General features: G+C 37.4%; 1 protein-coding gene across 2 annotated transcripts in view; it reads left to right on the forward strand.

Annotated features, from left to right (window-relative positions):
* LOC107755774 (neurexin-3a-beta) overlaps positions 1–15,255 on the forward strand; it is a 137,185-nt gene that overhangs the window by 84,677 nt on the left and 37,253 nt on the right. For both annotated transcript variants that reach the window (XM_016572669.1, XM_016572670.1), the window contains exons 4-5: positions 4,371–4,460; positions 5,837–6,141. In XM_016572669.1, the coding sequence (XP_016428155.1) occupies positions 4,371–4,460; positions 5,837–6,141 (395 nt within the window). The remainder of the gene's footprint in view (positions 1–4,370; positions 4,461–5,836; positions 6,142–15,255) is intronic.

Genomic DNA, 15,255 nt, shown 5'->3' on the forward strand with positions numbered 1-15,255 from the left:
GTGTCTGTGTAGTTTCAGCCCAAAATACCCAACAGATCATGTATTATAACAGCTGGAAAATGTCATTTTTGGGGTGTGTCTAAAAAAAGAGCTGTTTTGGAGTGTATCGCTTTAAATGCAAATGAGCTGCATATTCCCGCCCCGTCTCCAGAAAAGGGCGTCACGTATACGTCTCTCTGCATTGCATATCTACAGCAATAAACAGCCGGTAGAAGCAACATAACTGAGAGCGAGACAACAGGTGTTTAGCCATACATATGGGGAGTCAAATGCAATGAAAGTGGGACGAAACAGCGCGATCTTACAGAGCTCGCTGCACGCTGACCTGTCATCGGCGCGAATCAATGGACCGAGCCACACTACCGAACGAATCTCACGCTACGAACGGTGCAAACTAATCTCACAAGTCAATTAAAAAATACTTAATGTACGCACACAAATACAGTTAAAATGCTAAGCACTATAATGACATGACATTCACAAAGGAGTCTGGAGTGATACACGTATTTAGATAGATTTTGAGGCTCATTAACTTGAAAAATGAAAGTAATACACAGCGTCCTCAGCAGCTCAGAAGTTGGGAGAGAATGAAGACTCTTTTTAAATGCAAATGAGCTGCATATTCCCGCCCCGTCTCCAGAAAAGGGCGTCACGTATACGTCTCTCTGCATTGCATATCTACAGCAATAAACAGCCGGTAGAAGCAACATAACTGAGAGCGAGACAACAGGTGTTTAGCCATACATATGGGGAGTCAAATGCAATGAAAGTGGGACGAAACAGCGCGATCTTACAGAGCTCGCTGCACGCTGACCTGTCATCGGCGCGAATCAATGGACCGAGCCACACTACCGAACGAATCTCACGCTACGAACGGTGCAAACTAATCTCACAAGTCAATTAAAAAATACTTAATGTACGCACACAAATACAGTTAAAATGCTAAGCACTATAATGACATGACATTCACAAAGGAGTCTGGAGTGATACACGTATTTAGATAGATTTTGAGGCGCATTACCTTGAAAAATGAAAGTAATCCACAGCGTCCTCATCAGCTCAGATGTTGGGAGAAAATTAAGATTTATGTTCAGTCTTACATCCAAACACAGAGCATCGGGATTGCTTGCGAGACATTGTTGACGTTACAGCTGCTCGAGCGGGGACCCACATGTGGAATAACACAGCAAGGCGAGGTCAACGGCTCTCGTTGGATAACCCAATGGCTTTGATGGCCATGGGCGCCGAGTCCCAGATGAAACCAGACCTGCTGCCGCTCCCAAAGGATTTGATTCCCCCGCCGATTAATTTCGACCCGTCGATGTGGAACCAGTACGCCGCTGCCTTCACAAACGGGCTGACCATGAAGACCAATGAGATTTCGGTCATCCAAAATGGCGGCATCCCTCTCACAGGAAGTCTCGCTGGAGGACCTTTATTGGGTTCTACTGGGTATTAAAACAAATGGTAGCATAATTCGATAGCGAAAAGTGCTACCTATCAGATTTTGCTTCCAGCATGAAATTGATAAGGTGTGAGGCTGTATTAACATGTACACCCACCCCAACCCTAAATACAGTGTTGGTAGCATAATCTGATTGGTAGCATTATTTGTCAGAACACCGGCCCTATGCAATGTGACGTCACACTGCATGAGACTCAAAAAGGCAGGCCTTGTGAGACTAACTTGGTTTAAAAACTGAGGAGAGGGTGGATTTTTATCATTGTAGGGTGGTTGTGTTCACACACTGCCAACACACATTTAAGTCCAAACACCATGTAAAAGTGGATTTTGCATATTAGGTGCCCTTTAACGATAAAAATACTGGCCCAATGTTGTTTTGGACCCCATTTACTTTTATTGTTTCAACTATTTTTCAAGGAAACAGATTTGAAAACAACTTGCAGGTGAGTACATGATGACAGAATTGTAATCTTTGGATGAAATATTCCTTTAAACTGTCTGTATATGAGGTTTATTTTTAGGATCCAGTGTTGTGATGTCTATAACAGAGCCAAAGCTCTGGATGAGCCCATCTGTAATGAGTTTCCACCATCAGACTACACTGTAGTGCCACCACTAACACCTCAGCAGAGCTTAGAATGATAGCAGTTGACATTGCCTCTCTTGAGGATCTATTTAGAGCACAACACATTCTTTACCAGGGTAAAACTGAATTTGGGACTTGGGAATATAATAGGAGGGAATGGGGAAAAAGCTATGTGTGTGGTGCGTGTGAATTTGAGAGAGGTCATGGCCTCAGTCGGCTGTACTCTCTCTTACCTCTGATAATAAGCATCCCATTCGTTCTCTCCATCTGCTCTCTTCTTGTCCCACTGCCCTCCCACACGTCCAGTGTTTGCGTCCCCTGCTAGACACCTGCAACATCTGTCTGCGGTGCTGCCACATGGTTAAGTGTCTGTACTTGTAACACAAGGATTGCAGGTTAGGTCACACGGGTGGCTTTAACTGGGGTTACTCCGACAGTGCCCCATTAAAGAGACAGTGTCATTTGTGTGTCATTTACTCTGTGGCTGCACAATACTGGATAAAACTGTCGTTTCAGTCATTTTTGTTCTGCAATAAATAGTGCAATATAAAAAAAACAGGAATTTCCAGCAGATGACTTCAATAACTATATTTTGAATCTAGAATGATTAGGGTGATTTTGTTGGGCAGTGCATCTGCATAGAAAATAAAAAATAAATGAATAAATAAATAAAAATTAAATAACTTTTTACTTTGAAGACTTCTTTCCATGTTCTGAACCATCTTTTTAGCTCTAAATGATAAAAAAAAAAGGGAAAACAGGTGTTCACACTTGGGCACATGCTTTACACAATGTTTTTTCAGTAACTATAAAGTGAACCATAAAATTAAAAATATCAGTTAGTAAAAAAATATATATATTTTTTTTTTCATTATTTTATTTTATTTTATTTTATGGTTTTAGTTCTAATTTCATTTGAAGTTTTGGTTCTGTATAGTACACTAAAATTACAATGCTGATATTTATGTCTTAATTTCTTTTTCTTTTTTTTTGTAAACATTAAGCCATCAGGCTTTTTTGATGGAATGCCATCAAATAAATATATGCATGACATATATTTGTTTTCACTCGAAATGGGTAGGTATATATTTATTCAACTAAATCACAGCCTTTGCGATGTTTATCGCATTAAGTCATATTGCAGTAAACTACATTCCGATATGTCGTGCAGCCCTAATTTACTTGTTGTTCCAGTACTGCATGACATTCTGTCTTCTGCATATCACTAAAGAAGGTACAGTTGCTAGTAGAGTTGTCTCAGAACTCATCCTTCCCTTTTGTGCAACATAAAACTTTTGTTTTGTTTTGTTAGTTGGCATTCCTCTACCTCCAAGCGGTTGGGCCTCAGAAGTGTGTGACTCGAATTCCTAGGTTTTGAGGGTATTGGTTGCGCTTCCTGCTGTCTGAAGACAGCTCTGCCAATGATGGAGGCTCCCTTTAGGCTGGCCCCCTGGTACACCCCTCCTTGGAGTCCTGAAATTTGGCTCACACAACATCCTGCAGTGTCGTGCCACCCTTAGCACTCGAAGTCATTGTCGTAGCAGCACGACGTTGCGGCCCCCTGTCCTCAAATGACATCCAGAACCCCCTCTGATCAGCTTCCTGCTGCGTCTTCACGAGCCCACAGTCGCATGGAATATCAGCATGGCTCTTTGGGCTTGACATTAAAACAAACATCCCCAGACGCATCTCATGAGTGGAGGCCCGCACCTCGCTTTTGCGTCCCATCGGTTCCAGCTCATTCATCAAACATGATTTCACAACTATATAATTTCCGTGGCTTTGGAAAACAGAAGCAGCTGCTGTCTAGTTCTTGTTTGTCAATGGTGCTGTATGATTATGACTATTGATGTGGTTTTCTGTGTGAAAAATTGTAAATATTGACCGGCATCATTAGCAGTCAGCAGATAAATGTGTATATAATTATAAGTATGTGAAGCATGAAAGAGTGTATGCTGTCATCTTTTGATGGATAGATGGATTGACCGCAGGCAGCTAATCTGCTGGCATTCATTACGCATCTCTTACAGATGAACCAAATTTATTATAAATATGTTTTTATCAACTCTGGTGATGATTGATATAATTACGAGACAAGATGGAGTAGACATGCAGTTTAAATAGTGTTTCATTACTGGAGAAAAAAAAAAGAAAATTAACTGACTATGAAAACAAAGAAAAAAAGGACATAAATTTACATGACTAAACTCTTCTAAAAGTGTTTAAATAACTTACAATATAAAATATTGACAGAAAATGTAATTATGAGTATTTTAACCGTGATTATTGATTCTTAAAGATGTCTTTTAAACTTCCAAGGTAACAGCGATAATGAGAGAATTCAAATGGCCAATAAGAAAATTCCTTTCAAATATGCCCGGCCCGTAGAGGAATGGCTTCAGGAGAAAGGTAACTTCCTCCTTTTTAATTTATTTACATTTTTTTTATTTTAATATTTATAGATTTTACAATTTTTCTTTAGTTAAATTGACTTATTTATAATATATAGATAAATAATTATATTGTATATTGTGTTGCACCCATCACATTTTTGCTTTTCTTTTGCCATTTCAATGCTCGTTGATCTTTGTATTGATCTTAAAGACAGACTAAATAATACATACATTGTTTAATGGTTCAATATTGGCCTAGTAAACCTTTGTTTTAAATGTAAACATTAAAACAAATTAACATAAACATAAATTTCACTTGACTTTCTGGCTGATATAAAGGAAGGTGGACAGACAAGGTTTAGTGAAATACAAGAGCTGTTGCAGGCAGCAGCTTGTGGCTGCACAGGAAGTATCATCCGAGAAGAAAACACCAGCATGATTATTGTTTCAGACATTAATTGCATATCATCAGGAGCCCTCGTCATTATAATAACTGGAATTACTCAAGAAATTAGGACTTTTTTATTATAGTCATGAAGTGATGATTTCTGGACTCATTTAAATCAGAAATTGTTTATTTATTTACTTCATTTTCTTTCTGAATTATGATCTGTGTCATGCTGCAAAGCTTTTATTCACAACCACAGAATATTTTGTCTATTATTTTCACTGATTCTTGAGACATATGACTAAACATGTTTGAAAACATTTCATCTGTCATTAGTTTTGAAAATAGCAACAATTCTGCATTAATATTATTTAGAGATAATTGCTAGAATGTTCTCAGCACAAATAATCCTTTTATTTTCTCTTTCATTTTATCAAAATTATCTTAAATACAATATTTTACTATATCAAAATGTATCCCAAATAATAATTATTTTTATTTATTTTTTTAATATTTTATGTCCCACGAATCAGTGTTTATAACCAAGACATTTTTTTACAGTAGACAACGTTTTCAGCATTTTTACAGTAAGAATGACTCTATCATGTTAATCTTTCTCTTATCTCAGAATGCATTCATATGCCAGTCATAAGACATTTTCTTTTTTAATAGTATGGGTGATCTCTCTTCATAGAGGCAATTATAGTAAAACTTACTGCAGCCATCAAGAGCTTGTAGCTAGACTCATTCAGGGAGACATAATGGGTCTGGTTTATAGTCTGGCCCTCCAAATGTTTACGACGTGTCTCATGGTAGTATAACCCTGAGCATTTCGGAAGAAAATTAAGCCATAGTGATCCAGCACAACCATCTAAGTCATTGTACTTTGGTTGGGTAGGTTAAGTGCCTAAAAGAGACATGAATCTTGTTGCCGAACAAGATATTTTGTGCTCTTATACCGACCCATAAACATGAAATGTTCTGGATCTTTCTTGCATCCTCAGGGCGGCAGTTAACGATATTCAACACCCAGGCCACGATAAGAATTGGTGGTTCAGACCGCAAGAGGCCATTTCAGGGCCAACTCTCCGGACTCTACTACAATGGCCTCAAAGTGCTCAGCATGGCTGCTCAGGGCAACCCTAACATCAAAATCAATGGCAGCGTCCGCCTGGTGGGGGAGGTTCCCTCCGCAGGTTCAGCCAGATCCACGGCCCTCCCCCCGGAGATGTCCACCACCTTTATCGAGACCACCACCACCATGTCCACCACCACCACGAGAAAACACCGCACTCCACCCACAATACAGGTACGACCCTAGACACACAAGCACGAATTCAAATGAAGACATCAGTGGGAACTGCTGAGACTAGTAATATAAGTTAGTCATCTGAAGGCCGTTCAAGAACTTCAAGAACGCTAACTATAAGTTAACTATAAAAATAAAGATATTAGTGTCCAGCTGCTTTTCTGACATTTCATCAATACTGGGGCACATGCCTGCCATAATCTTTTTTAATATAAATTAATATAAATTGTTGTTCACAAGCTGCATGTGCAATTAAGTTTTTACTGCATTGTGCTTGACAAATAATAGCACATATTTGCTATTTTTGCTGTTTTGTTTCCTACAATGGGCTGTAGGCAAATACTCGCCTCATCTAGTGCTGTTTTTGTTTTCTGTCTTTTAAAATATCTTGTTACATCAACGGACGAATTATGTCACCTGCTAGTTTAAGTGCTCAAATTTTTTAAAGATGAGTAGATTCTGATTGGCTGTCAAAGTTTTTATTGTTTATCAGGTTTATAGCTTGTAGTTGTATTGTTTATCAATTTATAGTTGTGGTGTGAACTTCCCTGTTCTCATAAAATGTTTAAAACTATCTTTATCATAATCATTATAGTTAAAGTCCTTTGTGTGAAAAGGTCTTAAGACTGACTATAACTTTTTTGCATAAAAACTATTGGTCTAATGAGTGATTAAGTAATTTAATTTGTAGAAGATCAATTGTTAATTTCTGCATACTTGTATATTTTATACTCCTATTCTTTTTTTCTAATATTATAATATTTTTTAATTTTTCTCCTATTCTAATTTTTATTTTTTATTTATTTTTTTTATTGTTCTTATAGTGAATGGACCTTATGACTGATTTTAACTTGTAATTAAGTTTCAGCATAAATTGGTCTAAGACTTGCTAGCTGGTCAGACAAATTTTTCAGACACGATTTTAACATAATGCTGTGTTTATGCGACTGGCATGTGTTTTCGCATATGTGCCTACATCTCCTCATCATTTCTGATTTGGGAACTACACCACAAATAACGTCTGGCCCAGATTTACAATTCAAATAAATGAGGACACAAATTTCCTGCAACACAACATGGAAAATAAATCTCCGGAATGGATTTTTGGGTGGTTTTCTGCACAGCTACACCTTCCATTCAGCAGAACGTCTCAGTGCTGCTGACACCGTTCTCCTTCATTTATTACGCTCTCAGTTTGGTCCAATGATTTCCAGTGAGCTTATTTGTCAAGCTTAGACCTATTTCTTCAGCTTTGAGTTTGCAGATGCAAATTTAACTGTGGTATTGAAATCAGAAACAATGATTGGACCGTGCCCAGGTTATGTATGTCACATATGTGGACAGGGTAAACACATTACAACAACAAATCATTGTGTCTGTGTGGGATGTCAAATTGTAAATATGCAAAACAGAGGCTTTTGCTTCATTTAGGAGAAGTCACTCAACCAGGTGCATCTGAATGATTTTCCAACAGTATGCAAACAGCTTGCTCCAGTTAGTTGCTCCAGCGAGCGCAAGCGGTGTCCACGACTTAATTTTATTAAGGTTGAGAGCCTCTCTGACACATTTTTGTTTTCATGTTTTCATAACCAAAGAGAATTGTTTATAATTCTCCATGTCCTTTAGATAAAGACACGAAAGTAGGCGAACAAAGCTTCATTCGCACACTCTTGACAACCAAACAGAGTGCTGCCCACATAAAGTTTGACCGGGAGCCAATAAAACACTGTGGTTTGGCGAAATGAGATTAGACTGGCCATTTCATAGGCATCCTGGTACAAATTGAGCTGGTGGAAGTGATATTAAAGCCATCAGTCTCCTCTGTGTCTGAGACACATTTTGGCAAGAGACATTTGTAATCGTGAAGCCCCCACAGTTGACTGCATGAAGAAACTTTGTGACTGACTAATGATAGGAGAATTGGCGCTACAAATGTGTTCTTCCTAGTCGGATCATTTGATGAATTCGAAATGCATCATTTTGGTTAAGTAATTACATTTGTGGAAAATGAATTGTTAATTGCATCATAATTAAAAGAAAATGTGAAAATGTTCATTCATTCATTCATTTAGAATCATTTATCATTTAAACATTTACTTATTCCAATTAATCATATAACCATTTATAATAATAATTTAACAACATTTTTATATTTATATTATATTTTATTAATTTATATATTTTTACACACAATGGTAACTTTCCCAAAAACACCAACATAACAGAAAATATTTTACTATAATACCAACTTAATATTACATTAAACATTAACAAGTCTCGCTATTTATTTAACACTTTATTTTAACATTTACTATCTCTGTCTAGCCCTGTGCAAAGCATAATGGGAAGTGTATAATTTTGAGCTACTTGATTGAAACATCTTCTTTCAAAATGAAAGCATAAAGTTAAGCCAAAGAATAACTTTTCAAATCAGTTGCATGATGCAATCTTGTTTAAACAAGAAAACTGTTATTTGTTTGAATTGTTTAAATAAAGTGAACAGCATCAAATAAGCATTTTGAATGTGTTTATATAATCGTTTCACTGATTCATACATGGATCAGTTCTTTTATATTATTTTTTCATTGTTGTTCAATCCTGTGGCTGTGTGGTTTCAAGGGATATTTGTCTTCATGAGTAAGAGATTAGAGATGTCTTTCGAGGTTCATTTCAAGTTTTCATAGGACAGTGTTGTGAAGCAGTAATTTTCCATTGCTTTTGCTTTAGTGTTAAAACACTTGGTGGATTTGTGCTGGTCAGACAAAGTTTGACTGAGCAGTGAAACAGACACAAATCAAGCGTATCGTTAGTTTTGGCAGGTCACGTGAGTAAAGCTTGCGTCTGCTGACTCTCTCTATAGCAATACAATGCCTGTCACATCTTTCCTAAGGTCTATCCAGTATTATTCAGCAGCTTTATTACTTGCTCAGGAGCAAATTACCCTCCTTCATCCCCAGCTCCTCCTTTCGTCACAGTCAGGACTTGGCTTTCTGATATTCCTTGTTTCCTGAAACAGACTCCTTTTATCTTGAATAATGTTGTTACACAAAAATTGTAATTTAGTAACAGTAGTAAATAGTAAAGTAACAGTAATGATGCTACATTTTGGTTCTGTTCTGTTTACCTTAAGGGGGTTATTGCTGCTTTTTACCCAGCATTTACCCAGAACAGAACCATACCACCAATCCAAACTGTATGCTAAGTGTCAATTATTTTTGTCAAATATATTTTGACGATAGTGGTCCTGACAGAACTAATATTATTCTCTGCTCATTCAACCTTTGTTTCTGATTTCTGCTCTTCCCTGGTGTCCTCTATCTTCATTTTGGGCTGACAGAAGACTGTTGATACAAGATGAAATGTACCAAAACACTTATTTTGGGTAACAGACAAAATTCTGTTGATGGGTTTTGGGTACCAGCACAAAAGGGGATATTTTCCGGTGTTGTCTGGGGTTGGATCTAATATACTTGACATGGAGACTCGATCTAATATTGTTGGCGTTATTGGCAGGATGTCAGCATATCTAACAGTGTTAAACGTGGCATCCCAGTGCACAGCGAACCACGGAGATGGAAATTTCCACTTACATTAAAGCTGAAGTTGACCATGTCTGACTTTAGCTGGAAACCGTAGATGCTCAGCGAAGCATCAGACCGCATTACAATCTGAGCACAAACAGGCAAAACGCATGCAAACGCTGCGGTAACGAGAGAACATGCATCTGCCTGGAGCAGAGCCACGCTTGAGAATAAAACAATTCTCTGTGACGCACTCTGGAAAACAGCACTGCTGTTGGTCTTGTTTGGTTTATGAGGCTAAAAGATGTTCGAGAAAACAGATGTTCGAGATTCTTATCTGATCTAATGAACCAGTCACAGTCACATATTGCGTACGAAAGGGTGAACGATGTGTGATGGTATTAGAGTGAGTCATTTTGTTGGCGTCACTTGACTGGAATTAAGCTTTTGGAAATAGATAATAATACACCCACAGTTGTTTCTAACGTGTTTATTTATGTATTAATTTTTCAAATCCTCGTCCCACGCTTATTGGCCCATCTTTAGATTCAGGCGTTCATTTTAGTCACTATTACTCTGTTAAGGCTGACGTTGGAATGAATAGCGTTTTCCATTTATTTATTTTTTTACATTTTCATTTTCCTTTGTCACTGTGATGACAAAATAGCTAAAAACATCATCCGGCCAATAACAAATCATCAAAATGTTTTTTATATTAACAGAAAATTGGCGGTAAGATGTCGAGTGATGAGTTTGAAATGAGAATTAAGAGCGAATACAGGCCTCGCACACAATCATGAGGATGAATGGAGGATTGTAGGTACTTGAGTGGAATTGGCAGGAGGATTCTCATTAATTCCGATCAGTCTAGTAGGTCAACAGGCTGCTGGTCATGTTTGCTTTCTCATCTTAATTTGTGCAAACAGGATCAGTAAACAAGTGGTCTGTTACAGTTGGGGAAGGAATATAATTGTAAACTGCAATCTCCTGTATGTATTGTGTTGGGACGAGAGATCTATTTTTAAGCCATTTGCATTTGCATCAAACTGGAACAAGGTCTGCGTGGTTTATTCGGCTTAATTAAGACCAGGGCTGTGGAGACGTAATGAAGCCAGGCTTGTGCGGATCTCAGCGTAGAACTCTTTCGAGGTTTGCTTAAGTACGCTCTGCTGTTCTTCAAAGAAACCCGTCTGGAAGAGAAGTCTTGAGAGACAGATCACAAGGAAGGGTTTTTCTTGTTTTAATCATGTTTAGGAAAGGTGCAGAAACAGAAAAGATGTAGATAAATGTGATTTCTTGGCTTATGCTGACAGAAGAACTACGCAGCATGATGAGACCGTTAGCTTTATAAAATTAGAAGCCCAAAACATCTGTTTTTTTTTTTTAAAGGAGGAAAGAAAATTAGGGAATTTAATATCTGATAATGTTCAGAAGAATCCCTAGCTAGGCGGTAGTCAGATTTAACGTGGAAGAAGTTTGTAAAATTGACTTTTTCTTTACCTCAAGGTCTATCTTTATTTCATTAATGAATCTGAGATTATTCGCCAGACTGGATTGATGGTAAACCTCACACATGAGGGGTGTGTTTTCCCCTGGGCGTCTGAATCATTGATGTAAGGTAGGTTAATTGAGCTGCACACATTTTCATATCAGAGGGGTGGGATGATGATATGTATTTCAGGGCAGCGATTTCATTTCATGTCTGAGGAAAGCTGAGGGACTACATTTGGTCTCATATGTCCTTTGGCCTCTAATAGGAGGGATTTTGGGCGTTTATGGTCGTTCCATCCCAAAATCATCAAATCCTTTTCCTTTGCCGCACTGCTGAAATGTAGTACATTAAAGAACCGTGTGCCAGAGGGGATCAAACCCTTAGAGAGACACAGCAAAGGATTTTCTCTTCGAATTAGCCCACTTTCAGCCATGTTGTCATAAGTGCTCTATTTGCTTTAAACAGGATCACAGACAGAATGATTTAATGCGCTGGGCATTAGGATGGATAATGCATATTACGGTAGTGTTGATTTTATTAATGTTTCAGCTTAACTGTGTGTAAGAGAATAATGGAGTAAGACAGGACTTGATGATGTACCTGTTGTAAAGATGTTGTAAAGGTTAATGATAAAGCGACTGAATAGGACACATCAGATGCATTTGAAGCAATTTTTAAAATGGACTTGCTATTTTAATATTTTAAAGAAGTTCTCTAGCTCCTAGCTTCAATGACTTTCTTTCTTGTGTGGAACACACAAGAATAATTTCTTTGAAAAATATCCTGAATATTCTTTTCAATGTCATGAAAATGAATTAGGACTGGGCTGTTAAGCTCACAAATGACAAAAAAGGGATACTTTTATGGTGCTATGTATATTTTAATTCAATTGAATGCTTTCTGTGAAGAACAGGCTAAAATGTGAGTCTTTTTTCACTCAAATAATATAAAATGTACAGTGGTGATGTCTGATTTGTGAACAAATCATTCTTTTGATTCAGTTCTTTTCAATGGATCAGTTAGTCCAGTTTACAAAACCAGTGTGAATCATTTGTTACTGATCCGGTTTTCAAGTTCAACTCGCTGGCTCAGTGATACGGTTTCAGGGGTTAACAGCCCACTGGAGGTGAAAATTATCAGTGAAATATGGTTTAAATACCAGTTTGTTTGTCAGACAAACCATTTTATGGCTTTATAGGTCTTGGTCTAATCCCATGAGTCATACAGACTACTTTTATAATATTTGAATGATATTTTATGGTGCTCCAGTCAACATTTATTGAAAGAAAGAGTCATACAGGTTTGGAACAACATGAATGTGAGTAAATTATGACAGGATTTTTATTTTGATGTGAACTATCCCTCTAATGCAATTTAACGATTTAAAAGACTGCTTAATGTGATTTAGAGATTAATTCTTATTTAGTGCAGCGAATGCAGATGGCTGGTCTTGATAAGTATTCAGGGCCGGATTTACCTCTTTTCGTGACATAGGCAAAACAAAATTTTGGGCCCCCCTTCCCTATTAATATGTTAGGCCTAATATTACCACCCAAGCAAACAAAAATATTTCTTAATCAGTGGAAACCGTTACAGTGTTTTCTATCGCAATAAGCGCTTGCGTTCAGTCAATAAAAATCGAATGTAGTTCTTAATGGGCCTGTTTACAACTGGTCATTTCATGCGTTTTCGCTGATCGGATATCTATCTGATTTGATAACCACCTCCGGGAGTGCATTCTCTAATAATTTTAACGGCCTGGAGTCACAACCACACATCAAGACATTGTTCAGATGATTTGTTTCAAGATATTTGACATGTTTCCGTCCTGAAATCTCGTGTGTTGAACTAATTTTTTACACACTTCTTCCCAAACCTTCCTTTGCAAATTCCAAAACGTCATTTTAGAGCTAATAACGGAGGCTTGAGCCATTGATATGCAGGCTAATGCAGTTATTAATGCAGTCTAATGTGGTTATTAGAGAGAGAGAGCGAAAGAGAGAGAGGGAGAGAGAGAGATTAAGCGCATGTGAATACCGGTGTCTGTGTGTCTCTCAGCAGTGTTCAGCAGCAGCGTCTACTAATAGCGAATCTTTAAGTTAAACTGCTTCAAGAACCTCGCTACTGAGAAATGTCATGTAGCTTTTCAGCTGCGAAACTATTTTATTGATAAATTCGCGGGGCAGCGCTGACAAGAAGTTTCTGTTCACGTCTCCGCGTTTGTGCGCGAGTGCGTGTCTGTACTGTCTGTGCGTCTGTGAGAGAGACTGGGAGAATGAAAGCGTGATTTCCGTAGCCTACATAAAAAAGGTGGAAGACATGGAAATAGTTTGTCATTTTTTACCCTGTTGTTTGTTATATTTATTTGCTCAATGCCTTGAGCAATGCGTAAATCCGGCCCTGTTAGACGGCAATCGGAAGTTATTACAAACACTCGATGGTGGTTTAAAGTGAGTTTTGGTGCCTAGAATGCCTATGCATAAATCCGGCCCTGTATATATTTACGCTCCTGTTTTTAAGTTGTAAAACACTGAATCTATGTAAGACACGTATGTGGCCAATTCCAGGGATTGTTATCTGTCACCATGCATCTGCTGTGCACAGCAGCTAGCATCTCTTGCTGTGTTGTTACTGGGAGGATATGTCGAGAAACAAACAAATTACTGCAACGTTGTGATGTACCTCATGGAAACAACATGATTTTTGTGGATTTAATTAAGCTGCCGCACTGGGACCCTCGTAATTGTCCACAATGGGAACAACTAATGGATATTTTTGCATATTAATTGCTTCCTCATGAATGAAGTGTAGAGTTAACCGAGGCTTAGCAGTTTTGGACTGCAGCTTCTATTTATCACATAACCGAACAGAATTTAGCTTCCATTGAAATGGAAAAAGTTTAAACAAAAATGCATATGCTGACTTTCACCGTGTATGCATAACAGTCTGCGTTTAGAAAACACAAAAACTAAGTGCTAAGGTACAGTACGTCTAGCATAAACTAAAAGTTGTACACTTTCTTCTGCATGAGAGCTGGCAGACAGTTCAGGGGTTAACCGCACGATCCACTGAGACAGAAAAAATACTGTCAGCAACGGGAGTTGCTGCACTACCACAATAAAGACTAATATTTCTCCAGAGTTGTGTTTAGAATCCAATTATATGGAGGTTGGAGGCGGCCGACAGACGGCTGTGGTGCAGAGGACTGATACGTTTCAGAAGGTGCTGACGAGCCACGTGGGATCAGGATATTACGCGTGGGCAGACGCCGCTATCCCTAAGAGACGGCGGCCTTGATTTATTGAAATGCGCGGCAGCCGTTGTTAAAAGGGCCAAAGCTATGGGAGCCGTATCAAGGCGCTCCTTGGGTATATGATGCGAGTCCAATCTCCTGGCCACGGTAGTGTATTGAAATGTGAATCAAGTTTCACTTTACTCCAATTTATTTCCTCTTGAGGCGTGATACCAAATAAAAGTAACAAACAAGGGACGCTACTGGGAACGGACAAGTTTGCATAACAATAGCTGTGGCATTTAGGCTGCATCTCAACAAAGATTCTCCTCTTTACTGCACCAATCACAGAAGTGATTTGGTCAGAAATGTTTTGAAGCACTTTTTGCAGTACTTTTCGTAGATGTACACAATCATTGCAGTACTTTAATACAATGAAGTTTTAATAAAAAAACGAACATTTTAAGAGAAATAATAAAATGAATGAAACTGATAAATACCAATACAATTTTCATTTTGAAAATCTACTTTGTATTTTTTCTAATAAATAATTATTTTGAAAATAGTATTATTATTTATTAGTAATTATTATTAGAAAATAGTAATTATTATTATTATTATTATTATTATTATTAATTTAAAGTATTTTAATATTTAGTTATTAATTTGATTACATTTAATAAAAAAGATTTTTATATTTTTATTGAAATGGATGAAACAAATAAATAAATACCCATACGATTTTCATTTTGAAAATATACTTTGTATAGTAAATAATTTCTAATAAAGAATAATTTTGAAAATAATAATAAGAATTATTATTATTATTATCTGTAGTAGTAGTAATTATTATTATTATTATTATTATT

Source organism: Sinocyclocheilus rhinocerous, unplaced genomic scaffold, assembly GCF_001515625.1.
Source record: "Sinocyclocheilus rhinocerous isolate Xijiao unplaced genomic scaffold, SAMN03320098_v1.1 scaffold1163, whole genome shotgun sequence".
In the NCBI taxonomy this organism is placed as follows: Eukaryota; Metazoa; Chordata; class Actinopteri; order Cypriniformes; family Cyprinidae; genus Sinocyclocheilus; species Sinocyclocheilus rhinocerous.